At 51.0% G+C, this 25,791-nt stretch overlaps 1 protein-coding gene across 4 annotated transcripts; it reads left to right on the forward strand.

Annotated features, from left to right (window-relative positions):
* Positions 1 to 184: 184 nt before the first annotated feature.
* Positions 185 to 25,791, forward strand: Bahd1 (bromo adjacent homology domain containing 1). 4 transcript variants are annotated; one of them, XM_071608090.1, is made up of 7 exons: positions 185 to 280; positions 16,725 to 18,167; positions 19,880 to 20,262; positions 21,175 to 21,334; positions 21,789 to 21,865; positions 22,919 to 23,019; positions 23,515 to 25,791. In XM_071608090.1, the coding sequence occupies exons 2-7, from the start codon at positions 16,739 to 16,741 to the stop codon at positions 23,702 to 23,704; spliced, it is 2,340 nt and encodes a 779-aa protein (XP_071464191.1). In that variant the 5' UTR covers positions 185 to 280; positions 16,725 to 16,738; the 3' UTR covers positions 23,705 to 25,791. The 4 variants fall into 4 exon arrangements, with proteins under 4 accessions (XP_071464191.1, XP_027781514.1, XP_027781515.1 ...); XM_027925713.2 differs by lacking the exon at positions 185 to 280 and adding an exon at positions 1,272 to 1,609; XM_027925714.2 differs by lacking the exon at positions 185 to 280 and adding an exon at positions 1,272 to 1,609 and having other exon boundaries at positions 22,928 to 23,019.

The raw sequence follows: 25,791 nt of genomic DNA on the forward strand, positions 1-25,791 counted from the left end.
AATGAGGCTTTGTCAAGGGTGGACCCAGCATTTCTCAAGAACTTACTGGGTGCATATCCACTGCTTGTTGATGTGAAGTCCAGCGTGGGCTCTGGTGTTACAAGGTGCCCAGGACACAGCCCCTTCCAGCACCTCACAGGGACATCCCACTCCTCTGTCTGACCTAAGCCTGCTCTGCCCACCCATCCTGGTGACCCCTCGAGCGTGCTCAGGCTTGGAAAGGCACGTCTGTGGGTGTGAGAGACGAAGCCACAGCATCTGGTGACTAGGGGGAAGCCAGGTAAGTGCCTGCATTTGGTCCCATCCCGGCTTGGGGACGCGAAGGAGGGAGTCCAGTCGCGCCTGTCAGGCTGCCCGCCCCCTTCCCCCTCCCTGGGAGAGCTCTGATGTTCCCCGCGGTGGTGGAAGAGGGTGTGTGGGTGTCAAGGACTCACAGACCGGGCTCTGCTGTCAGCTAGAAATGGATGAGGGTTCCACACTCGGTTTCTAAAGAGGGTGAATTGCGAGCTGGGGTAGCGGGGCTGGAGGTGAAGGGCAGAAAGAGGAAAAAGAGATGCGGGTGAGGGGTTACCGAGCCAGGACCGACCTTGCTTGAAAGGAAAGGAGACGTGGCAGGCAGGGAAGTCGGAAAGATGAGGCAAGGGCGGGAGGGGCTTCTCAGCAGTCGGGGCCCTTTCGCTGGAGTCTGGGGCCCTTTCTTCAAGAAAGGGGGTTTGTTCTCATTTGATTTTCGGCCGGTCTTCCCGAAGCTTTGCCCTGGGGGCAGCAGCCTCCGATGAGGGTGGGGTGTTTCTCCGCCCGCAGTTTTCTCCAGTGGGGGCTGGAGACGGGATAATTAGGAAGAGGGATGTGGAGGGGTTACGGTCGGGCTGGGGGTGCGCGAGATAAGATTTCTCAGGATGGGGGGCTGCAGCTGGGGGTTTGGGGTTCCAGGGTCAGGTCACTATGGGAAACGGGTTCAGGCTCTGGAGAAGAAGAGAAAAATCCAAGAAATCGGCAAAGAAAATCACCCCCCGCCACCACCCTCGGCACCGTACCCCTCCCCCCAGGCCCCACCACTCCCCGCACCGCCTCCCCCGGCCGCCTCGTGCTGCCCCCTGCGTTGGGACGACCGACCCACGGTTCTGATTGGTCGGAGACCGGGAGGGGGAGCCGAGGGCCGGATTGGCTGGCGGGGCCAGCGCAGGGCGGGGCGGCTGATTGGCGGAGCTGGCCGAGGGGCGCGCCGCTGATTGGCTGGGGACGAGGAAGCAGGAAGGAGGGCGGCGGAGGCTCCGCTCTCGGGGAGTTTGTGGGGGAACCGCGAGCGGCGTAGCGGATCCCGGAGCCCGGCCCCCGCCGCCAGCCCGTCCGGCTGCCTGCCCCGCCCGTCCGGCCTCCGCCGTCCGCCCGCCCCGGCCAGGCGCGCCCGCCCCCCCGACGGCCCCGCCCGGCCGCGGCCCCCGCTCCGCCCGCTCGGCCCCGGCCCCCAGGAGGAGGCGCTGACGCAGCAGCGTGGAGCCCGGGAATTGAGCGCCCCCGGGGGGTTCCAGCCGCCGGATTCTAGCCCGGCCGGGGCCTGCGGGCGCCCAGAACCGCGCCGTCCGCGCCGCCCGCGCCGCCCGTTCTGGTGAGCTAGGGGCCGGGGTCGAGGAGGGGGAAGGGGCGAGCGGGCGGGAGCGAGCGAGCGAGCGAGGTAGGCGGACAAGCGAAGGGGAGAGGACCGGCCGCCCGTCAGCGCGCCCCACCGAGCGCGCCGCGCCGCCGCCCCCGCCAGCCCGGGAAGGGACGGACGGACGGACGGACGACGCGAAGCAGGTGCGGCCGCCAGCCCGCTTGCGCCACCTCCCTCCCCTGGGTCCGGAGCCGCGGTCCCGCCATCGGGGAGCGCGGCGCGCTTCGAGGTGACAGCCCCTGGGGGCCGCCCGCCTCGCAGGCCGGGGGCGGGGTGGGTGGTGGCCGCAGGGTGGCAGCTCGGCCGTGCGCCGGCGGCGCGGGCGTCCCGGACTGCGGAGGGCGGGAGGAGGACGCCGGTCGTTTGCTCGCCGCGGCGGAGCCGGCTGCCTGGGTGTGCGCGGGCGGCGAGGCCCCCGCCGCGCCCCCTCCCCCATCGCGGTCCCCGAGGCAAGGGGCCGCGGCCGGGGGCGGCGCCGCGGGATCACCCGCTCTGGGTGGGGGGCGCCCTCCCGCGCTGGGAGCTGACCGGTTATTGCTGGAGGGGGGGGCAGAGAATGGGGGCTCTGCTGGGCGGGGGGGGGGGTGTAGGGTAGACCCGATCCGATCCGGCTGGAAGGAAGGGAGGCGCCGAAGACGGAAGGGGACCGGTTCGAATAGCGAGTGTGGGCCGCGGGAGGCCCGGCGGGGACCGTGCGGGGCGGCGGCCGAGTCCGAGGTGGGGCGGGGGGAATCGAAGTTGTCAGACCGCCTCCAAGTGACAGCGGGACCCTGTGCTCGCGGCCCAGCCTGGCCGTGCCCTGCCCGCCCCGCCGCCTCTCCTCTGGGGCCGGGGGCCGGGTCAGGTCGGGCCCGAGGGGCCCGCTCGGCAGTAAAGCGCCGGACAAAGGCGGCACCCGAGCGGGCGCAGGTAGTGGCGTCGGGGAGGGGAGCATGTCCAGGGCATCCACCCCAAGGGGCAGGCGACGCGACCGGACTCTGCCCCGGGGACTGCGGGGGCCAGGGCTCCCGCCTGGAGGAGCTGTGGCATTGACTTTAGTCTCCAGCCTCTGATCTCCTCGAGGCTCTGGGAAGAGTGGGGTCGACTTGGCCAAGGCCGAGGGGCAGGGGTGGGAGTGTGTGCCCCGAGCGCCCTGGCCGGTGGCGACCCAGCTTGGGGGACACCCAGATGACAGTCCGATGAATCGCTCTAGAGCCTGTCAGCTATGAAGAATTTTCAGCTAGCCAAGTATACCCGGGCACACTCTATGGGCAGAGGTTTAACTCCACCTGGGATGTCTCTCAGTTGCCCATTTGTCGGCAGTTTTAAGAGCTCAGAAGCCTAGTTGGATTGGGACTAGGACTAGAACTAGTACACCGGTGATCCCTTCACAGCTCTCTTTAGCACTTTTCTTTAGCCAAGAAGGCACCCACTTAAAGAAATGAGAAGCTGAGCTTATAAATCGAGGCAGAAATTTAAAGATGAAATAAAATAAGGTTTTTGTTTCTTTGAGCTACCTGAAACATTCCCTGCCTTTCCACAAAAAGGAGAAAAGGGCCTTGGAGGGATACCACAGTCCTTGGCCAGTTGGAGGACACTTGGGAACCACTGGCTTGAGCTGTGAGTGTCTCTAACCCCACCAGTGAGCAGCTAGGCTGAATGCTATTTATTCCTTTTTAAAAAACCTACTAAGAGATCATGTGATTCCACACCTAAGGGTTTGGGGATTTGGGGTTGCAGTGACAGGGAGACTCAGGCTGTTTACATCCTGCACTTTGAGAATGTGTTCAGAGTTATACCTCAGTGGGGCTAGTTAGGAACACACCTGGAGTTGGCTGTAAGCACAAACTGAGAAAGCTACCTGTCAGCTATGCCAGAGGGGTAGGAGGGCATGAAGTTAATTCATGACTACCCCATCCTCCCCACAGGAGGGTCTAAACCCTAGTCTGGGCAGAGTTGATACTTATGGAAAAGGGAGACTAAAGTTTGTCCAGAGAGAACTTAATTGTGTGTCTAAAACCCAGAGAAGGCTGAAGAATCTCAAGTCCTGTGTGCCTTCTGTAGGGCTATGTCTGGTTTTTTTGTTTGTTTTGTTTTGTTTTGGTAGCAGTTTGGGGTGCGCTGTTTGGCTGCTGAAATGTGAAGGGAAGTTGCCAAAATAGAATAGCATTTCCCTCATTAATAGGGCACTTACCTGGTAAAAGACTCATGCCAATCAGATCCATGCTTAGGAGGGCTGGCTCTGGGAAGTTGAACCAGCAATGAGGTTCTCTTTTTAATATCTTACTCCCTTTTTTCTTTTCTGTATCCTGACTGTCCTCATGTCAGGCCTTTTATTGTCAGGGCTTCCTTTTCTCTCCTGCTTCCTTTGGCTCTTCTGATCCAGTCTGTACACAGCTACCAGATCATTCTTCCTAAAGCATCCTTTTCTTAAGTCATTTCATTACCTACAAAATTGCCATGACTCTCCTTTTCCTGCAGTCTGATCCTAAACACTATTCTTAAAACTCTTCCCTAACTATGCCCTGCACTTTTCATTCCTGTACCTTTGTTCTTGCAGCTCCCACCCTCTCCTTTCCTCTCACTTGTCTGTAGTCTTGCTTTTCTTAGGCCAAAGTAGTCATCTGCCTCAGAGCTCAGAAGATTTTCTAACATGGTATCTTCTTGAGTAGTTTTATCGGTTGAAAATTTATTAAGGATAGGAATAATTTGAATATTAAACCTTTCTGTGTATGTGTGTGCATATTCCAGTGTTTCTCATAGGATGCTGTGCACATAGTTTTTGTTGAATGAATAAGTGCAGTTGGCTGCTGAGTTGGGAACAGAAGGGAAACCTTCCCTCCACTTTGTCAAGAAATGTTCAATATGGAGTCCTTGGGGGGGGGGGTTTCTGATCTTTTCTGTGAAAGGAAAATAGATAGGGCATGTATAGGGGGCTCTAGAGTGGGAAATTTATCTTTTTCTGGTATTTCTGCTAGTGAAGAGTCAGTCCTGTGGATTGCTCACATGACACCATATAGACATGAATTGGAAAAGAGCTGTAATCCTGTTTTCCTCCTACCCCAACAGATAGTTCTCCGTAACCCGGCTTTGCTGTTCTTATGCAATTTTCCTTGTTGTCCAGGCTAAACGAATCCATATGTTTTATCTCTTCTCAATCCGGGTGTAAATGAGGAAAAAATACAATTTTGAGAGCAGAAAAGAAAAGTAACCCTGGCTATGGCTCAGGGATAGGACTTCTAGGGTTCATTTTGTAGGAGGTGTTTGGGGGATCATCACTAATGTTGGAGGCACGATCAACCCCACCTTACACCTATCAGAAAGGAAAGCTCTGATCCCAGCTCTCTCAGCTCTCTCTCAGAATTTGTGTTCACCATCAATTGGGTGGACCATGGAGGAAATGGAAAAAAGGTCTGGTGACTTGTTTGAGATTAAACAGTGAAAAAACATTCTTCATCCATCCCTTTCCCCCCCAATCTCCTTTTTTGCTCCAGTTTGATGATGAGTGGACCAGCATTTCCTTTCTAAGTGAGAAGACCACCCCTCACAGTTGCCATGACAATGCAGACCCACTCCCTGTCAATTAATTAAAAAAAAAAAAAAATCCTACCGCTTTACTCTCCTTCCACTGTAGCAGGAGGAAGAAGGCCTCTCCTGGGCATTCTCCTCATCTGCTCATGCTATTTTGTGTTTCCTAGATCATGGTCCTAGCTTCATGGGGATTGTCTGAGTTTCTTCACCCTGAGCAAATTGTGCCCCTGTTGGAGCCAGCAGCTCTTGGAGCACTTATGTCCAGAAGGAGAGAATTCTTGTTCAGTTATTCATCAGCAATGCAAATTAAAAAACAGCAAGAACCCTCTTCTCTCTTTTCCATTTGAGTTTGAAAAAGTGTACCATACCTTTTCTGATAATCAGAGGTATGAGTTGGGGAGCATTTGCTATCCATTAAGGAAATTTCAGTAGACCTGGAAGGAATTCAACCTCCCAGTATACATACTTCAAATTGGAGTTCTGTGGGGATTTGCAAATAATTTATTTTTGTTTCTCACCACCTCTCTGTCCTAGCATCCAAGAGGACTTATGTGTGTTCACTTTGTATGTTCTTATTCCTCTTGGCCCTGCTTTAGCAACATCTGGCCTCAGCACCCTATCACAAGGTGAATTGTTCAGGGGGAAAAAAAAAAAAAAAACTTAAGGAAAAAAGAATCACTGGAGTTGAGAAGTAGCCTGTGTTGAACTAAGGCTGCCAGCCGAAGCTGCTGGATTTATGGAGCATTATATGAACAGCCTGGACATTAAAGGGCCTTCTTTTTATGAATGGGTTGTGAAGAATGTAAATAAAGCAGCATCTCTCAATGGGGAAGCATTTTACATAAGCAGTATTACCCCTGCCCAAGTATTTATGGGAATTTGCTAGCATAGTCTGGCAAAGATCACTTCCTTTGTGAACTTGACATTGTGCTGGGGACCTTGGAGGGACAAGGAGATTGTGCTTTGGTTCTGAGAGCAACCCTAGCACTCCTGTTCTGCAGGTCTCCTGGCCTTGACTTGATGGGTCAGCTAAAGGTTGAAGTGCCTTTTAATGCTGAAGAAATGGAAAATACCATGTGTAGTTAAGATGCACAAAGATTGGAAGCATAGACACTTGATGTGCCTGGAGCTCGCACTTTTGCAACTCCTTAGACCTCCCCAGGACAGGGCATGGGAGGTCCTGGATGAGAAATCCTGCCTTATTTTATAAGTATCTAACTGGAGTAAAATAGACTGGTTTGAATTTCAGCTCCTTCATGGTTCCCAAGCCCACTTCTTGGTATTGCCACTGATGAGCAGTAAAATGACTAAAAGGGAGATGGAGGAACAGAGCAGCAGTGGGCTGCAGACAACCTACTCAGGCCAGTTAGCTTCAGGCTCTCCATACCACCAAGTACTTTCCTGCCCTTGGGTTCCAGTGGGGGCTGTGGGTTCTTGCCCCAGGTGACAGTCCAAAAACAGGACTGTGGGTTTGGTAAGCAGGCCTCAGGCTGTTATCACATCCAGGCCTTGGTGTTGTGTCCTGGGAGGTGCTCATGAGATTCTACTTTCCCCAGTGGAATATATATGCAAGGATGGTTATTCACCCAATTCAGTGTCCTACACACTAAAATAGCATTGTCCTTGAGATCCTACAGGCCTGATCTATCAGGGTTTGTGTCTCAGCCTGGAATTTGGAACTTGTTCTAAGGAACTGCGACCAAGTTATCTAATGAAAAAATAAGTGACTTCTTAGCCAGGCAGGGACTTGAGTCTAATTCTTCTTGCCCCAATTCCTTTCCCAGTAGGCTGGGGAGGGGAGATGTTTGACCCCCCATGGGTAAGGGGATTGGATCTGGTGTCTTTCTGCCTTTCTTCTGACCCCAAAGATCTCACAGGCTCTCTGCCTCCATCCAGTTCATTACTCCTTCAGAGGAGAGGGATGACCCATACTTAGATCCTTTCCAACTGTAGCTGCTTGACTAAAGTTTGGGGGTAACTTCATTGTTAATTACATTCCCGTGTGGTTTAGAAGTGAATTCTTGGTTTTCAGAGGATCTTTGTAGGAATCATGGGAAAGTTATCATTAGGATGCCACTTTATGCCAAGAGATCTGACAAGTGTGCTAGAATAAAGGATGGAGTCATGTTTCGTCTATGGTCAGGGTTGGCTGGGCCCTCCTTGGTAGTGAGAAGTGTCCCCTGCTTTGTGCCTGCAGGGACTCACAGTTTGGACAGACTGTAGAAAAGAATTCTAAAAATGGTGAAATGGTTACAAGAAGTGATCTTTAGAAAAAATTCAAAGTATTGGGATTTATTTGTCCCAAAGAGGTAGCTCAAGTGCAGTGACTGTGTCTCTCTGCACATTAAAGTGGCTGTCTAGAGTATGATGACCAGGTTTTACTCTTCATTGCAGTCTGAGCTGGAGGAAGAGGATTTCATCTGGAACAGGAGACATGTATAGATTCTTGGGGAAGTTTATAGACTCATATCTTTGGAGCCATTACTTTTTTAGGACATTAAATTGGCTTGTTTCAAAAGTGCATGTAAGACTTCATTGGGAATTTTGAGCAATCTTTTCTGTAGAAACAATTTTTAAAATTATATTTCTGTTTCCCACAGATGATTTATGTAAATAGTTACACCTTCAATTTCTTCTTGCTGAAAATTCAGGAAAAATTAATAATATGTTATAATGGCAATAATTAAAGCAAAAGAGAGAAAAAAAGTTGAATGTACAAGTTATCTTGAATGTTGGTCAGCCAAACAGCAGTTATCCTGTGAGGCTCTAGATAGAGACAGCAAGTGGGAATGTGGGCTTTGGGACAGACACCTACCTGGATGTCCCACTTTGCCTTCCTTCACCACAGCAGTTGTGGCAAGTTCTTTTAATTCTTTGTACCTGTTTATCTTTGACCAGAGGATAAACTGGTAAAAACTACTGAGATGGTAAAAAACTACTATGTCATAGGCTGTAGTGAGCATAGATGAAGTGTTTTGGTGTGTGTGTGTGGGGAGCAGTACTGGGGATTGAACCCAGGGCCTCAGCACTTGCTAGGCAAGCACTTTACCACTGAGCTACATCCCTACCATAGATGAGATGGTGAATGTGATGTGCTGAGGGTGGTGCTGGGTACATAGCAAGTACCTAACAAGTTAGTTGTCCAGTTACAACAGACTGTTCTGCACAGTTAGAGGACGGACTTGGGACTGACAGCACTAACTCTGGTTCTTTGTTGCTGATTTTCCCTTCACATATGTAAAATTCTTTGTCTAGACACAAGTGTGTCTAGCACTATACTTACTCATTTAATGGTTTGGGGTAACAAGTGGAGTATTTTCCTGAGTAACTGGGCAAGTTAGGAGAAAGAAAAGGATGGGAGTGAAAGAAAGTTTTGCTGTGTAAATAAGAACTATCCAAAGTAACCCTATTATATTAGATTAGGTAACCCTCATGGATTAAGTTGAAGAGGCACAGTGGACTCCTGGGATGGGGGTTAGAGGACTCTTGTCGTGGACTCCCAAGTAGTACCATTATTCTAGTTTAGAAATGTTATACAGGTTGAGCATCCCTGATGCAAACATTTTGAAATTCTCAGGTGGTGCTCAAAAGTTTTAGATTTGGAAGTATTTCAGAGTGTAGGTTTTCAGATTAGGGATGCTCAAGTGGTCTATGCACATATTAAAAAAAAAAACAAAAAACTCAGGACTGGAGTTGTGGCTCAGTGGCATAGTGCTTGTCAAATATGTGTGAGGCATTGGGTTCAATTCTCAGCACCTCATATAAAGAATAAAATAAAGATTCATCAATATCTAAAATAATATTTTTTTAAAAACTCAAAAAATCTGAAGAACTTGTAGTTCTAAGCATTTTGGATAAGGAATCAACCTGGTAGGCAGCCAGATCTTCATCCATGCAATAAGTTCTTATTAAGCCTGTGGATGAGATTTAGTGGTAAGGAGGGCAGAACTTATCTGTCTTCAGAGTTTGCATCCCGTTGTAGGTGGCACTAGTAAATTAAGTAAGAGGTAATCTGTTAGGTCACCTCACTTTGGTGGGGTCTGCCTTGTGATTTGCTCCTGCTAGTAAAGTGCTGGGAAAGCCTGATCTTGGATCTTGTTTTTCATGTTTGACTCATTTAGGAGGTTAGTGTTCTGTTGGGAAGATCTGGGGGAGAGCCCCCATCTTGGGCTGGGCAGCCAGTTTTTCTGTTTAGGAGTCTCAGCAAGCCATCTTAGAAAACTAAACTTTTGGTTCCTGGAGTGTCCTAGTGATTGTGGGCTTTATTGGTTTTTGTTTGTTTGTTTGTTTGTTTGCACTACGGATTGAATCCAGGGCCTCACACATGCTAGGTAAGTGTTTTGCCACAGAGTCACATCCCCAGCACTGTCCTGGTAGTTGAATCAACACATATTCTTTTGCTGTTAGGCAAGTACATAGAGCGAGTTGGTGAGTTGTTGGCAGGTTTTTGAAGGATGGTGTATTGGTGTACTGGTAGCATGAGGTTTCCTCCTATTTTGCTGAGGCCATGATGCTGAGCCTTGGGGTACCCTATTCCCATTCCTGATTTTTTTTTTGTGTGTGTGTGTGTATGTGTGGTGTGGTACTGGGGATTGAACTCGGGCACACTCAACCATTGAGCCACATCCCCAGCCTTATTTTGTATTTTGTTTAGAAACAAGGTCTCACTGAGTTGTGTAGTACCTCGCTGTTGCTTGAGGTACCTCGCTGTTGCTTGAGGCTGGCTTTGAATTCACGATCCTCCTGTCTCAGCCTCCCCAGCCACTGGGATTACAGGCCGGTGCGTTACTGTGCCTGGCTGCATTTCTGTTTTATTTCTCCCATACTGCTTTCTACTCAGAGCAAATGGGTCCTGCCCCAGGCAAGGATTTGCTTCTGACCCAGCCTGGGCAGTGTGGCATCTGGGTGGAAGAGTCTGAAGGAGCCTTAGCCTGGAGTTCCTTTTCCCTCAGTTTAGAATAATCCTCTGTGGAGCCCACAGGGGTGAGTGAGGCTAGGAAAAGCTGCATTCATCTGCTGCTGCAAGACTTTAGCCTTTGTCTGTTGCCCCTTCCTCTGTCCTGCTGGGCTTTTGTCCCACAGTCCACCTGGCTTGAGGTAGGCCCTCAGTAAACATTTGAATGAAGTCCCAGCGCAGATGTTCCCCCTGCAAAACTCTTTCGTCAAGCTCTGAACCCTCCATCACAGCCTTGTCACACTTCTTGCCCTATCTTCTACAAGCCTATGCTCCAGTTTCTCGGTCTTTTTTTTTTAACCCTTATCCTGGTACATGTAGGGGAAGGGGAAAAAGAAATTGAGCACCTACTGTATACTAGGCACTCTGCACACATTCTGATTTAGCTTAATCATCACAACAATCTTGCTGTGTGGACAAGAAAACCAAGGCTCAGAGTTCAATCCCTTGACCAAGATGAGTGGCTTCTAATCCACGGTGTGGGTCTCACGTCTGTTGTGGAGGCCAGCAAATGTTGGCTGAATGAGCAAAGGTCACAAGAGGTGCTGGGTCTTGGGTATGAGTTGTGGATGCTCTGGCTTAGCTGAGCTAGTGCCTGCAGATATAGTCAACCTCATGATCACAGGAGCTATACACTGGGAAGAGATAGGGGAAGGCAGATTGCCTGAGGTAGGGACTTAGACCTTAAAAGAAAATTCCTGAAGACTAGTTTGTATTGCACATGATTTACCTTCCAATTTGTCAGAGTTTCTTAAAGTGGAACACTGGTATGACTAAAATACCAGTGTTCTCTGTCTACTGCCCTGGCTGATCTGTGTTATATAACAATGTGTAGATTGAAGAGGTGCCCTCTTGTCTCTACCTATAGGAAGGGACCCTGACTTAAGACTAGGGCATTGGCAGTTCATAACCCTGTGAGAAGAGTCTGTCAACTCTGCTCTTATTACCTTCCTAAACTTTGCTTTCTCACATACAATGAGGGATCCGTAGCCTAAGTTAGAACTCCCACTCCCCATTGGGATCGGTTGCCTTTATGATTACAGGATTGGGAATATCTGGCTTTAGCTCTGGATCAAGAAGTAAATGGAGGTTCTGGACATTTGGGTACAACCCTGAGCCTCTGTGTCTGGGCTCCCTTGCTGGGCTTGTCAAGAGTGTACAGGAGTAGCCAAAGGTGTAGGATGCACAGACCTATCCTTTATGGGATAGGGTTGAACCTTGCCTGCTTGGGTGCTCCTGCCTCTCTGGGCTTCCACTATGACATGTGAGGAGCAGGTAGTCTGACAGACCATAAATAGGATTGGTGCCTTCAGGCATTGGGGGGTAAGTCCTGCTCCTTAGATGGTCACCAGACCTGAAGGCACTCAAAAACAAGCCTGTGCAGGCTGGGAGTATAGCTTATTATTGAGAGCACTTCCCTAGCATGTGGGAGACCCTGGGTCCACCATGCGGCCAGCGCAATGGTTTCATTAATGAGGTTCTTGGCATAAAAGTTAGCTAGAAGAGATCGAAATAAAACACACAGAATCAGTTACCTTTTTCTGTGACCAGGTCCGAGACGGCTCCCCTCTCTGGCTCCAACCTCAAACCACTGGTAGGGCAGCAAGGATTACTCAGGGCTAGCAGGAGAGAGAGAGAGGGAGCACGCCAGGGAGTAGCCTTTTATTGGGGAACAAGAAATTCAGGGGATAATTCCATCCAATGAAGGTTGAGGGGGGGCCGCACTCCAAGGTCAGGGTCAGTGATTGGGCCCCCGGGGTCAGTGGTCAGTCACACCCCCACACGGACGGGTTCTCTCATCAGGAGAGGGCCGGGGAAAATTCCGACACAGCCAGAAGCCTCAGACCCAAACCGGGAGTCACCCAGTCACGCGTGAGAATGGCTCCCCACACCTGGGTTCAATCCCTAAGGCCAGGCCAGTTCCCTTTGATTGTACATCATGCTTCCTGACCAGGTTTTTCTAGGATCCAGCTTGGTTACAGGGTGAATTGAGGGCCTGTAGCAAGTAATGGTGAATAGATACCAAGGAGGTGGGGCTGGTGGGCAAGGTCACTGCTTTCAGGAGCTCTGAAATGCTGAAACTGGGCACTTGCACTGAAGCCTTAGATGCTGGAGCAGGCAGAAACATACCTTCTAACACCAAGCTGGGTCTGGCCTTGTCCTTGCTCTCTGAGGAATTCACCTTCAGAGTGAGCTGTAGTTCAGGGTCTGCTCCTGCCCATCTTCTGTGTTGTAAGTGGAGCCCCCCACACTTCACTGCATTCTGGCTCTGCAAGGAAAAGGAAGCAGTGTTGCCATCTTACTTCAGGTTGGATACTTGGGTGTTCCTGTTGGAATAAGTAGCAGAGCAGATTTCAGGTGCAGGCTGGGTTTTTGAGTTTTAGCAGCACAAGGGACTGTTTTCCCTGTTGAAGCTGCCCTGGGCTCCTGCTGACTCCAGCTCTCTGCTAGACTCCTGCACAGTGATTGACCATCCTCATTACCATCCTGAAGTAAGATTGGTGTGTTTCCATTTTAGATGAGGAATCTGAAGTTCAGAGAAGTAAAGTAAGTTGATCATGAAGGGAAGAGCAAGGATTTATTTTTATGTTTATATTTTTACCATGCTGGGGATGAATCCCAGAGCCTTACACATACTAGGCAAGCACTGTACCACTGAGCCACACTTCCAGCCCTAGAGCCAGCATTTAAATCCAAGTCTGCCTACCTCAGAGCTTTGGTGCTTTCTGCTTTTTACTTTGAAGAGACTCAAGGGCTACCAACACCTTTACTGGCTATATTATAAGAACAGCAGCTTCAGCTCTGTTTTCCATAAAGTAATATCAACTAAATTTAAATGAAAAGGAGTGCCTATCTTTGTGCTCTTGCTGCTTTTCTTTTTTGATAGAAGATTCAAGAAACTTGGTATGTCTGACAAGTGTTACTCCTTTCACAGTAGGAGAGGTTATACCAAGAGTGAATGTGAAGGAGGGCAATGCTTAATTCAGCCCAGTTGGCTTCAGCTCTAATTGGAATGAAGTTGCTGGGGCAGTACCCTTCCTGGTCTCACAAAGGTGACATCTGGTCTGTTCTTAATCAAGAACACTCCCTCTCCATTAAAAATAAAGCAGAATTTTAAGTGTGGTAGGTAAGAAACCCAGTCTTGAGACCCTGAAAATGGTGTTGCTAAGTGTAGCCCAGAGCCAGGTATATAAGGGAAGAGCAAGGGCCAAGGCTGATGACCTTGTCCTTCTTATACAGCCTCTGCTTGTGAGAGTGATCTGCGCTGTGACCATTAGGCCTCCACCCTCCCCTCAGCAGTGCTTCAGACCTCTGGCTTCCCTTGCCTGAGCCTTCATTCAGTTAGACACACAGCTTCTTGCATATGTCTACCTGCGTTGGTAGTAGTGGTGTGTGTGGTGCTGCTGCAGCTTGAGAACAAGAAACAGGACATCTCACCTGTTCTGCATCTGTGGGAATGACTTCTAAAACTAGTGTACCTCAGGTAGAGATGGCCTGTTTGTTGACTTTCAAGTACATTTGTGGGGATTCTGGATTCAACCTGTGGTTCTCTGGATTTGGGGCCCGGAGACTGACTGACCAACCACTATTCTTCATAGCAGCTGTTCAGAACCAAAGACAGACTGGTTTTCTCCAGTGAGAGCTTGCTTAATACCATCTAGGTGAGAGGTGATATACCCTGGGGAGTCCCTCCTAGGAACTTTCCTCAAAGGGGCCTGGATTACCTGTGCCTGGGTGAAAGGGTAGAAGACAGTGCTAAGGGAACTCAGTGCAAGCTGAGTTCTGGCCTTGTCCATTGGCAGTGACAGAAAATTCCTGGGTCATCTAGTAGAAGTATTCTGGGCAGCAGGAGGATTCATAGGACTGGAATAGGATCTGATCTTACTGCTTTCCTGGGATCTTCTTCCCCCATCAAGCCCAAGTGAGCCATTACCTACAGGTTAGGGGGGCCCTGACAGGTCCAGAGCCCCTCCACCCAGCCCCACTTCAGGGAAAAGCTGCAGCTGAGATTCTCATAGGCACATCAAAGCATGACTCATATTCGCCCTCCTCTTCTTCTCTTTCCTGGTGTTGGAGTATAGCAGAGACCCCAGCTTCTCCTCAGGATAGTGACTTCTCCCGCCTGAGGCACCACATGAAAGTTAGGAGTTGTTTTGCAATATGCTTTGATGGCCATGGCTGTTTTCACCCATGACTGCATGCTGAGCAGTCAGATTCAGAGGAGGCTAGCAGGAGGCTCCTGTGCTTGATTTGGAAATGGGACTTTCACCCTGTGATTTAGAGGCTTCCCAGATGTCTGTCCCCTGGGGTGTCCCTCAGGGACTGGAGCATTGAATGGGAGGTTAAAGAGCAATGTTCTCTACAGGGAACACTTCTTAGGGGACAGGCTCTTGAAAGTGGATAATGGAAAATAGATAATGGGCACTGTCTCTCCTTCCCACCTTTCCCTGCTTGGGACCTTTTGTGTGCTGAGAGGAAGCCTTTGACAGGGGACAGGTATTCCTGGACCTGGTGATCATATACCCAGCAAACTGCTGAGGAACAGGCCAGTCATTTCTCCCCTTCTAAGAGTTCTTCCTCAAGCCTGGCCTGTACTGACTGACTCTCTTTCCCAGCCACCCACTCCTTGCTCTGTATTTGATGTCCATGTCCTCAAAGGCCACAGGCCCAGGTGACCTCAGCCTTATCCCCCAGCCATTTTCAGGTCCAGCCTGTTTGGAAATAGGACCTGTTGAAGGGCTTTAGCCCCTGCTTCACTGCCAGTTCTGTTCACTCGACCTCCATCTTTAGGCCCCTTGCAGGTAAAGAGGCTGGACCTCAGCTTTCCTTGAAAATAAGATCTGCTGCTGCTGCTTCTGCTTGCTTGCTCCTCACCTCCAGCATAGGGTGTCCTGATTTTTAAAAAGGCCCCTGGGTCTTAAGCAACCGGGGTGCTTTTGAGAGTGAAAGGAGGTATGCTGAGTGGTCAAGGGCAGGGCTTACCCTGATCTGATGACAGGAAAGAGTCTTATTGAGTGTAGCAAATGCTGGGGATTTTTAGGAGCTTGCTCTTTCTATGCCTCAGGAATGAATGAATTTGCCTTCTGTGACTCTTTCTTGCCTGGGGCCCAGACTCTGGACAGTGGTAGGTCCCCACACATGGCCAGAGCAAAACATGGCACTCTGTCTCTTCTTTCCAGTTTTCCAAGTCCTCTCTCAGGGGTGAAGGTTGTCCACACTGCTTTCAGTCAGGTTTTCCTCAATTAGTGCAACATGTCTCTGGAGAGAAGATGCCCCCACCATTGGCCCAAGGCCACTGAAGTGAGGTGGAAGTGGGAAGGACTGGGGAGTCCCCAGGCTTGGGACTTTCAGGGTTAAATCCTGGCCCAGCAGGGACTGCTCCCAGCTCTGTTAGTGTGAATAACAATAGCAATGGGGAGACTAAGCTGAAAAGCCCAGGCCTGCTGGGTGGGGAGGGGTCAAGGGGTGCCTGGGGGTGGGGGAAGCATTGTCTGGCACCTCACTTGGCAGCCTCTGTGCTTTGGGTTGGAGAGTAAATAGGAAGTGAACAGCAGTAGGCTCTGACCACCAGCCCCCAGCTCCCTGCAGTTCTGACCACCAGCCCCCACCCCCCTGCAGTTCTGCATTGCCTCATTTGTACAAGCTGCCCCTGGCCTTTTTTACTCAGAACTGGGGCTCAGGCTGCCCCAAGTGTATGTCCAGGGGTGTTTTGCCAAGCTAAGCTAAGTTATGGGATCTTCCCTGGTTGTGGGCATCTCTCAGGAGCCCTGAGATTTCACCTCCCCCCCTCCTGCCTGCTATCTGGCAGATTGCCTACCAAGAGGGAGAACCAAGGGACAGGGCAAGACTATAGGGCAGCCCCACTTTGTCTCCTGTGTTAATTCTTCTCCTCAAGGAGTGTGCTGATCCTAGTGTTGATGATACCCTTCCTCTGTCAGTAGCACTCTTTGGGCTGCCCTTCTCTGGAATCTGAACTGAAATGGTTCTGGCTTCTCGGACTGGCTGAGACCTCCCTAGTCATGGGCTCCTCAAAGTTAGGCCTCACCCTTCTTAAGGCTTTTCTAGCAAGATCCAATTATGGTATTCCTGGTTTATGTCAGAATCCTCAGGGCCTGGACTTGGCCTCCTCTACACTATAGCCCAGCAGGAAGAATCCCTCACTATCTGAGTTGGAGGAGGGGCAGGTAATGCTTTGGTAATAATTTGAAGGAATAGATGGGCTCCTACCACCTGAGCCCCTATCCTGCAGTGTGTAATTAGTGCGAGGAGAGCAGATAGAGAGGTCGACTTTTTGCTTCTGTTTCATCCTGTCCCCTGGCTCTGGGGTCTTGGTGTTCCTTGGGCTCTTCAGGGCCTTAGTTCATAGGGAACCTAAACTGAAAGTATAATGGGAAAAACCAGTCCTTGCACAGATATTGTTTGCTTGTTCCCACTGGATCTTTGTACCTGGAAGTGGGGAGCAGGTTCTAGGAAAATCCAGGTTGGAGACAGAGTAGGGGTGGGACAGATTACCACAGGTGAATCTGGATGGGCTGCAGTGGGAGAGAAAGCAGGCAGGGGCAGGCCAGGGCAGGCTCCTCTCATTGCCTGCCTTATGTCCTGCAGGTTGGAGGGACTCCATGACACACACTCGAAGGAAGTCCCTTCCTGTGCTGAGTTCAGGCCCCACTGGGCACCAGGAGCCCCTGCAGATGGAAGACAACAGTATGGAACAAGGGGCTGAGGGTGCAGAGCCAGGCATACCTGAGAGTCCTGGGCACCTCACAGGACGCCGCAAGAACTACCCACTGCGTAAGCGCTCATTGGTTCCTGAGAAGCCCAAGGCCTGCAAAGTGCTGCTGACTCGCCTGGAAAATGTGGCTGGTCCACGAAGTGCAGATGAGGCTGATGATCTGCCCCCTGACTTGCCCAAGGCCCCCAGTCCTGCTCCATCCAGTGAGGACCCTGGTCTTGCCCAACCCCGCAAGAGACGTCTGGCCTCCCTCAATGCAGAGGCCCTCAATAACCTACTGTTGGAGCGAGAAGACACCAGCAGCCTGGCGGGCACCCGCCGCAGTCGAGGGGGAGACCCCCACCGTAGCCGGGACCGTGACCGGGCCACAGGGGGCTGGTCCTCCTCCAAGAAGAGGCCTCGGCTGGGAGACCTAGGAGAGGGAAGTCCAGACTTATCCCCAGAGCCAGCATCAGATGAAAGTACCCGCAGAGATGGAGATCCAGCTCCCAAGAGACTGGCTAGCCTGAATGCAGCCGCTTTCCTAAAGTTGAGCCAGGAGCGGGAGCTACCCCTTCGACCTTCTCGTGCCCATGCAGAAGCAGATGGGCGTTCCACTGAGCCCCTGGCACCCAAGGTCCTACGGCCAAAGTGGGCCAAGGTCAATGGCAAGAACTATCCCAAGCCCCGGCAGGGGCCCAGCTCGGGGGATCCTGCAGGCCCACCAGGCTGGCAGGGACGCCCTGATGAGCCATGGCCATCTGCCACTCCTCGTGGGCCGTGTGCACAGCCTCCTTATCAGCCCCTTAGCAAGGCTCTGGAGAGCCCCTTGGGGCTGCGCTCCCACCTGCCTCTGCTGATGGGTGGTCAGGCTGCCCTGAAGCCGGAACCTGGGCGCCCAGGCGAGGAATCACCTGCCCCCAAGCAGGAACTGCATCAGCCCTCTTTCCCTGCACCTCAGCTGTCACCCCTGCCAATGCCTGGCAACCCCGCTGACTATAATGGCCTGTGTGGAGGACCTGAGCTCACTGCACTAGGCAGCTTCTACCTGTACTGTGGCCAGGATGGACTGCAGTGTGGGAGCTACTCTGCCTGCCCCATGCTCCCTGAAGGCAAGCTCTCTCCAGTGGCTTCCCCTAGTGAGGGGCTTCTCTTGGCCCCTAGCTCAATGCCCTCAGGCACCCCTTTCCAGCACCCTCCCTGGAGCTCATCTCGATACTGCTCCAGCGAGGACACTGGAGTGAATGGCTACAGCGTTTGTGGAGTGTTGCCCCTGTCTCTTACCCACATTGGCACTACCTGTGGTGGCTGCCCCTACAAAATGCCTTTTGCAGCAGGTAAGCCCTTTGGGAGGCGGGATATGCTGGGCAGTCTCTAGGATGTGCCATCCCAGGAGGCTGAGCTGTGGTTCCAGGCAGGGGCTTCTTTGGATCTAATTACTACCTAGAAGGCAGAAAGCTTTGAAAAAGGAGGACTCACCTAGTCTGCCCCAAGCCTAGGAGCATTCCCATGAAAAGAACCCCATATTTAGCTCTTGTGGCCTACTCTGTCCAGGCTATTAATGGAGGTATCTTGGCCTGACAGCATTACATTGGTGGAGGGTATAGAAGGACCTGTTCTCCTTCCTTTTTGGGATTTCTATTCTTAGACCCTTAGGTATTAAAATTAGGGTTTACCTATTCCCAGGTCTTTCCCCCCACCTCTCCTTGAGGAAAGTTAGAATTATTTGCTTGGAGTTCAGACCATCTGTACACTGGCCAAATCCAGCAATCATGGTAAAGTTAGTGGGTTCCAGGTTCGGGAGGAATTGGTGCTAGCTATGGTAAGACAGCTTTGTCCTGGCCATACAGACCTTGAAAGAGAAGAGGTGCCCAGACATGGCATCACCTAGCAAGATGTGGATGGGATAGGCACATCCCAAGAATAGACTAGCAGAGTTTCCCTGGCATGGTTATAGTGTTATCAGGGCCAAAATTTTGGTGTCTGCCTTCCTAGCAAGACCCAAGTACCTTAGAAGCTCATGCCCCAGCTGATGAGACACCCCAGGCTAGTGGGGGGTATTATCATCTGCCTCCAGGCTGCCTCTTCACTTCCTGGGTGGAACTGAAGTGACCTAGAGCCATCCTGATCAGCCAGGCTGCCCAGCTGGTAGGGAGGTGAGGGCTGGACCTTCTCAGAGCTCTCCTCTCCCCCCACACCCCTTCTTGCAGGGGTCTATAAAACAACTTTATAGACCACTTGGCTCTAGCCAGACTGGTTGTGTCAGGTTCTAGCATGAGTTGGAGTGCTAAGAAATGAAAGAAGCCTGCTTGGGCTTTTTCATCTCTTTCATGCCATTCCTCAAGTCTAGACCCTTACCCTTCACCCTAATAACAAGACCTCCAGTAAACATATACACACTGCCATTCTAAATGTTTTACATATAGGAATTCTCACGACATATAATTGGGCAGAGATTCTGGAGCCAGACTGCCCAGAGTTAAATGTTCTCCTCCACATTCTTTTCTGTGACCATGGGATAAGTCAGTAGTTACTCTGTTTCCTTAAATGTAAAGTGGGAGTAATAGTACCTATTATAGGATTGTTGCAATGCTAATACATTGATAAGAAAAACAGTCAGAAAATGCTTTATGATATTTATAACTACTGCTAACATTGTACTGAGGGGCAGAGTGACTTGCCTGAGGTCACATGACTGGTTAAGTGGCAGGTGTGGGACTCATCCCAGCCTGTCTGACTCCAGAATTGCTGCTCTTGAGTACTGTGGAGCCCTAGAGAATCTCAAGCCAGTGCCAATGAAGCCATTTCTGCTCCTTCTCCTTCTAGCTTGAGGGGAAATGGGAATGTCTGCTGGCCATTCTGTAAGGTCAAGAAACTCCCTTTTCCTTTGAGCAGTCACTCTGATGAGCACCCTGTAAAGAGTTCAATCCCCACCTGCCACCTCAGTGGTCTTTGGATGCACACTTAGAAACTAAGACAGGAGCTCCAAAGCAGATAAGGGGTTACAGCTTGCTATTACCTGCCCTAATCCACTCTCTCCTTCTTCTAGAAGGCTGCAGGTCCCTGGGCCAGCTGGAATTTCCTCTCCCGGAAGCTGGCCACCCAGCCTCACCTGCCCACCCGCTTCTAGGATGCCCTGTGCCCAGTGTGCCACCTGCAGCAGAGCCTGTTCCCCATCTTCAGACACCCACATCGGAACCCCAAACAGTGGCCCGTGCGTGCCCTCAAAGCGCCAAGCCTCCTAGTGGTTCCAAGTCAGGTCTGCGCACAGGTTCTGGTTGCAGGCACACTGTGAGGAGCAAGGCTGCCCGAAGGCCCAGCCACCCCAAGCAGCCTCGTGCCCAGCGCCCACGCCCTCGCCGCCGCCGCCGCCGCCGCACTAATGGCTGGGTGCCTGTTGGGGCTGCCTGTGAGAAAGCTGTGTATGTCTTGGTGAGTGCCAACTGTTAGCTGATGGGGTAAGAGAGGCTGATGGGATACAAGACCTGCAGTGAGATGGTCTAGCAATTCTGACAGGTGACGAGGGGCTCTAGTTCACTTACACCTCAGGAACCAATCATGCTGCTCTGCCCATTTCTCCAGCCTCTACCAATCCTGCATCACAAGCATTGGGGAGGTTGGGAGATGCAGTCTGGCATAGCAGTGGTTGGTACAGCCATCTGGGTATCTTTACGTCTTTTCCCTGCTTGCTCTGTCTCTTCTGTCCTGGACTGTAAGATGGAAGATTTTCTGGAGACTTTTGGGATAAGTATGTAAAGGAGAAGTTTGGATGGTCAAGGGAAATTAGTGATACAAGAACATTTGAGATAGTGAAAAGAATGTCAACCAAAATGTATTGGGCAGTTGTTAAATTTGGTGCCAGGATTGAGCTAAGTATTTTGTATGTGTTATTCGTATGTGTTATTCCTTTTAATCCTTACCACTATCCTATGTGGCATATACTTCATGGTCCTCTAATTATCTCCATTTTATAGATGAGGAAATGTAGTCTTAGTAATAGATTAAACAATCTAGTACCACCACTTAAAATGATGGTTTAAGGATTTATATTCAGATTGTGCCATGCTGGGGGTCTTGCAGAAAGACCCAGCTCTGGGGAGTCTGAACAGCCCCAAAGGCTTCAGTCTACTTTCCCACCCCTGTTCTGTTGTTTCTGCCCCTCTCTAGGCATGGGAATTCCCCATCCTCATTCTGTCCCTGAAAACCAACTCAGAAGCACTCTGTGCAAACACAATTTGCCTATCCTAAAGAAATTGTAGAGAGGATGTCATTCTCTCCCTCCTTCCATCCTTACTCTCAAGTGTTGCCCTGAAAGCCTGTTTGTGTCATTGGTTTGTTGCCTAGGATGAGCCGGAACCAGCCATCCGAAAGAGCTATCAGGCGGTAGAACGACATGGAGAGACAATCCGGGTCCGGGATACTGTCCTCCTCAAGTCAGGCCCAAGAAAGACGTCTACACCATATGTGGCCAAGATCTCTGCCCTCTGGGAGAACCCAGAGTCAGGTACCCCTCCCTCAGGCTAGGGACCCAAGGGGCAGCTGCCCTCACCAGCACTGTAGGCACCCAGTCAACCCTTGCCTAGAGTTTGGCCTGCCAGAAATCTCCCCCATTCCTGGCATAGAGTCTGACTATCATTCAGCTGGGGTCTGTCTGCTGCCCAGGCTGCAGCAACCTTGTGACTTGGGTTGGATCAGTGTGTTAAATTGGCCAGCAACCAGAGCCTGGGCACCTGTCTCCCTGCCTCACCTGTCAGTGCCTTCTCTCCCTTCTCCCTCCATACCCAACAGCATTCCAGGCCACTGAATGCTTGGCCTGGGAGACACTGGTGGCTGGAGCCTGAAGGATTTGGACCAGGCATTAAGACTGGATAAAACTCTAGGGTAGGCAGGCAGTCTTTCTGCCTATCTATGTAATCAGGATTACCAACTCCAGCCATGACCTTCTGCTGTTCCCCCAGGAGAACTGATGATGAGCCTCCTGTGGTATTACAGACCTGAGCACTTACAAGGAGGTCGCAGCCCTAGCATGCACGAGGTGAGCTGACTGGCAGGGGTGTGGGGATGGTGAGGTGGCAGAGTGAGGGGTTGTCATACCATTGAGACATAGTTTGGGAAGGCCAGCTGTGAGCAACCAAGTGTCAGCTTACCACCTTGGACTCTAGAGAACCTGGGGAAGACCTGGGGTTTTGTAACTTGTTCCCAACACTGTTGTAATTCATGTTTCAGGGGAATAACAGAAAGGGAGTCTTCAAGGAAAGGGGGTGCCAAAATGGGAACAGGGAAATGGGTCCTGGCAACAGGAAAGGTGAGGTGAAGCTGCACAGCATCCCTAGTATCACCTGCATTATGAGAGATAGGAGGCAAGGCTCTTTCCACCACCGCCTTGGTCTCCAGAAAACCTCTATGGAGAGAGGTGATTTGAAGCTGGGGATTTGTACAGGCTCACCTTTATTTCCTTTCCCTTTGTAGGGTACTTAACTACTAAGCCACATCTGCAGCTCTTTTTATTTTTTTATTTTGAGATAGAGTCTTGCTAAGTTGCTTTAGTGACTCACTAAGTTGTTGAGGCTGGCCTTGAACTTCAGTCCTCCTTGCAGAATTTTTCATCAAACTGAAAAGGATAGGGACCAATTTCACTTTTCTCCTCTGGGCATGGGATGGGTGGTCAGGGATCAATATGTCAGTGACAGGGACTATCAGGACTGGCTACTCCTGAGTAGGATAAAACTTAGAAGGAATACAGGAGGAATGCCTAGGAGTGGTAGGTAAGGTATACTTAGACTGAATTTTCAGGGAAGCCCCCTGCCTTACTGCAGTTCATTTAGGTCAACAGTCCCAACAGAGGGATAATGCCTGCCTTGATCCTGGAGTTAGGTGCTTGCTTTCTTTCTTTTTTTTTCTTCTTTTTTTTTAATTTTAGTTGTAGGTGTACACAATAACCTTTATTTTATTTTTATGTGGTGCTGAGGATCAAACCCAGAGCCTCACATGTGCTAGGCGAGCACTTTACCACTGAACCACAATTCCAGCCCCTGGAGTTAGGTGCTTTCCAACCTTGATAACCAATCTCCCCTTGTCTCCCCTTGAGCCTTTGCAGAATGAAGTTTTTGCATCGCGACATCAGGACCAGAACAGTGTAGCCTGCATTGAGGAGAAATGCTATGTGCTGACCTTTGCAGAGTACTGCAGGTGGGTGGTGCCCTGTACTCTCTGGTTGGCCTCTCCCTTCAGACTTCCCAGGGCTATTTGGGTGGCTGGATGGGGTCCCCAAGGAGATCGCATTCTTTTCTGAGCCCAGTCTCACTTACTGGGCCTAATCTCCCAGAACTTTCTTCCTTACAACCTGCCTCCACCATCTGATTTTTTTAGAAGATATAAAAGTTCTTGCCCCATTGAGGTAAAGTGATTGGAGCAGAGGTGTGGGGTGTCAGCACTGCTCTTCGAGAAAATCTACAGTTGGCAGGAGATTGGGAGGGAGGCCCTGACAGGTGTGGCTCCCCAGCAATAAAGAAGATGAACCAGCAGTGGCAAAGTGAGCACAGTTCTCAGGATAGGGGTGGAGGCAGCACCACCCCTTGGCAGGCAGGAAGAGCCTGTCCTGGCTCTCTCTGGACAGGGTGGGGAAGGAATTGGTCTTCTGTGAAAGTGGCTGTGGTAAAGATAGCAAATGGTCTATAACTGCAGATTCTGTGCCATGGCCAAGCGACGAGGCGAGGGTCTCCCCAGCCGAAAGACAGCACTGGTGCCCCCATCTGCAGACTACTCCACCCCACCACACCGCACAGTGCCGGAGGACACGGACCCTGAGCTGGTGTTCCTTTGCCGCCATGTCTATGACTTCCGCCATGGCCGCATCCTCAAGAACCCCCAGTAGCCTCCTTGTGCTCATACTGGGGCTGCCCATGAGCAAGTGGGGCTCAGGGCAGGGAGCACTGCTTGAAGCACAGCACTTGGTTAAGGGGACACAGGGGCCTCTGATTCTCTTTGGTGGGGGGAGGGCAGGGGCCCCTCTGGGTTCTGGGCCCCATGGGAGGGAAGGGAAGGCCAGGGTATAAGAAAAGCATCAGAGCCCTCATCAAGCCCTCATCTTGGCCTAGGTACCTGTCTGTGGTCCCTTGGGTGAAGACTCACAAAGAAGCAGTCTTCCCTGAGGCTGGGCCAAACCTGAGGGACCCAGGCCAAGTAGGGGTTGGGGCAAAGAGAAGGTGTAAGGTCCTTTGGGAATCAGGCCCAGCAGGCCCTTCTGTAGCCTCCCCTGGGCCCTCCAAGGGGGAGCAGGAGCCAGCTTTACCTCACCCACTGTGACCCGCTTCTTCCCCATCCGCCTGGGACCAGGCTCTAGATTCTAGCACAGCTCTGAGTTTGTTCTTTTGAGACATAAAGAGCCAGAGTCTGGCTTCCAGAGCATTGACTTCCTCTTCCTAGACTCGGGGCCTTTCCCTGGCTTTCCTCCTTTGCCCCTGCAGTAGCCACTGGTGCTGGGACAAGCTGACCCAGCCCTTGCATTCACGGGTGTGGTCCACTTGTGGGAGTCAGCCTCCTGTCCCCCTCCCTTTGAGGCCACCCAGTGGGTCTAGATTCCCAGAAAGTTAACTAATCAATGTGGGGCTTGTCATGCCTGGGAGGGTGGATGGGTGCTGGGAGAGGGTGGGGGGCAGGGGGCAAGGAAAATTGCTACCTGATTTATTGAAGATTTTTCCTCTTGCCTTACACTTGGAGGTTCTGGGAAACCTCTTGCAGAACTTCACACATGACTCTTCAAGCCACACCCACCTGAAATCAAACCAAAGGAGTGCTGTGGCTCCCCTCGCCCTGCCACCCCTTTACCCTAGTCTTTTTGTAGATTGCACTAATTTACATCCCAGCAAGAATCAACACTGTATCAGTCCACAGACCTGCTGAGCTGCAGCCACTTACCTAGGAGCTAAGAACTTGCATTTTCAGTTTGTTCCTGTTGCCCAGAGGCCCTGTTCTCACTCATGCTGCTCCCTAGAGTAGATTGATTAGGAGGCTCAGCTCCCTGTGGTCCTTGCCTGGACTAGGCCAGACCCTGACAACTGGGCTCTCTTGAGGGGGCTGGAGACCCAGTTACTTACTATTTGTACCAAAGAGGAGCACGGTGAGGAGAGGGAATGAGGTGCAGTGTGGCGTGGGCCTGGTGCTGGCAACCTGCTAGCTGAGCACTTCCATGAGGGCAAGGAAGATGACCCTGGGTCCTCTCTCAGGAAGTGGCAGACACAGGCCCAGCAAGCCTAGGAGGTGGCACTGGGTGAGGACAAATGTGACAGGTGCTGCAGAGGGAGGTGGAAGTGCATTCTGAGGGCACCCTTGGCAACCCCTGTGGGCCCTGTCCAGATCTTAGAAGACAGGTCTTCCTGATTGGTCATTGGGCTGGGTGTGGCCTGGAGGCTTCAGAGGTGAATTTTTGCTTGGGAAGCTGATCCCAAACCTGAAGGGAAGGGACTTGGGTCTCCTTGTATTGAATAAGCTGTTTGGAGGAAGGCATGGGTATAGGAAGGTGGGATAATAAAAGAGTTTGCAGAGTGGCAGTGGGGGTCCTAGAGAGCCAGCCTTGGAGTCTGCCCATTCCCAGGGTGCTGCCAAGGAGCCTAGCCTCATCTATAGGAGAGGAGATCAGGGCCCCTCCTCTCAGGAGGCAGGGTCTGCTGCCCAGAACTTAAATGCTTTTGAAATCTCTTAGATGTGGAAATATTTTTTCGAACCTGAAAATGCAGCTGGTAGAATTTCAATGGAAACATAATCCATGTAAAATATATTTTAGTTGATATTTTGTAAAATGCACTTTTTGTGTGTGTCGATCCTGGTTTCCCAGATCTGTATTTCAGTGTTTACAAGGGAGCGGGGGAACCTTTCCTCACCTCCCTTTTGACAGAGATTAGAAGTACTTCTTTAAGAAATTAAATAAATAAATTTGAGAAATTGTATTGATTTAGAAAAGGA

The sequence above is a fragment of the Marmota flaviventris genome, chromosome 2, assembly GCF_047511675.1.
Source record: "Marmota flaviventris isolate mMarFla1 chromosome 2, mMarFla1.hap1, whole genome shotgun sequence".
Lineage (NCBI taxonomy): Eukaryota > Metazoa > Chordata > Mammalia > Rodentia > Sciuridae > Marmota > Marmota flaviventris.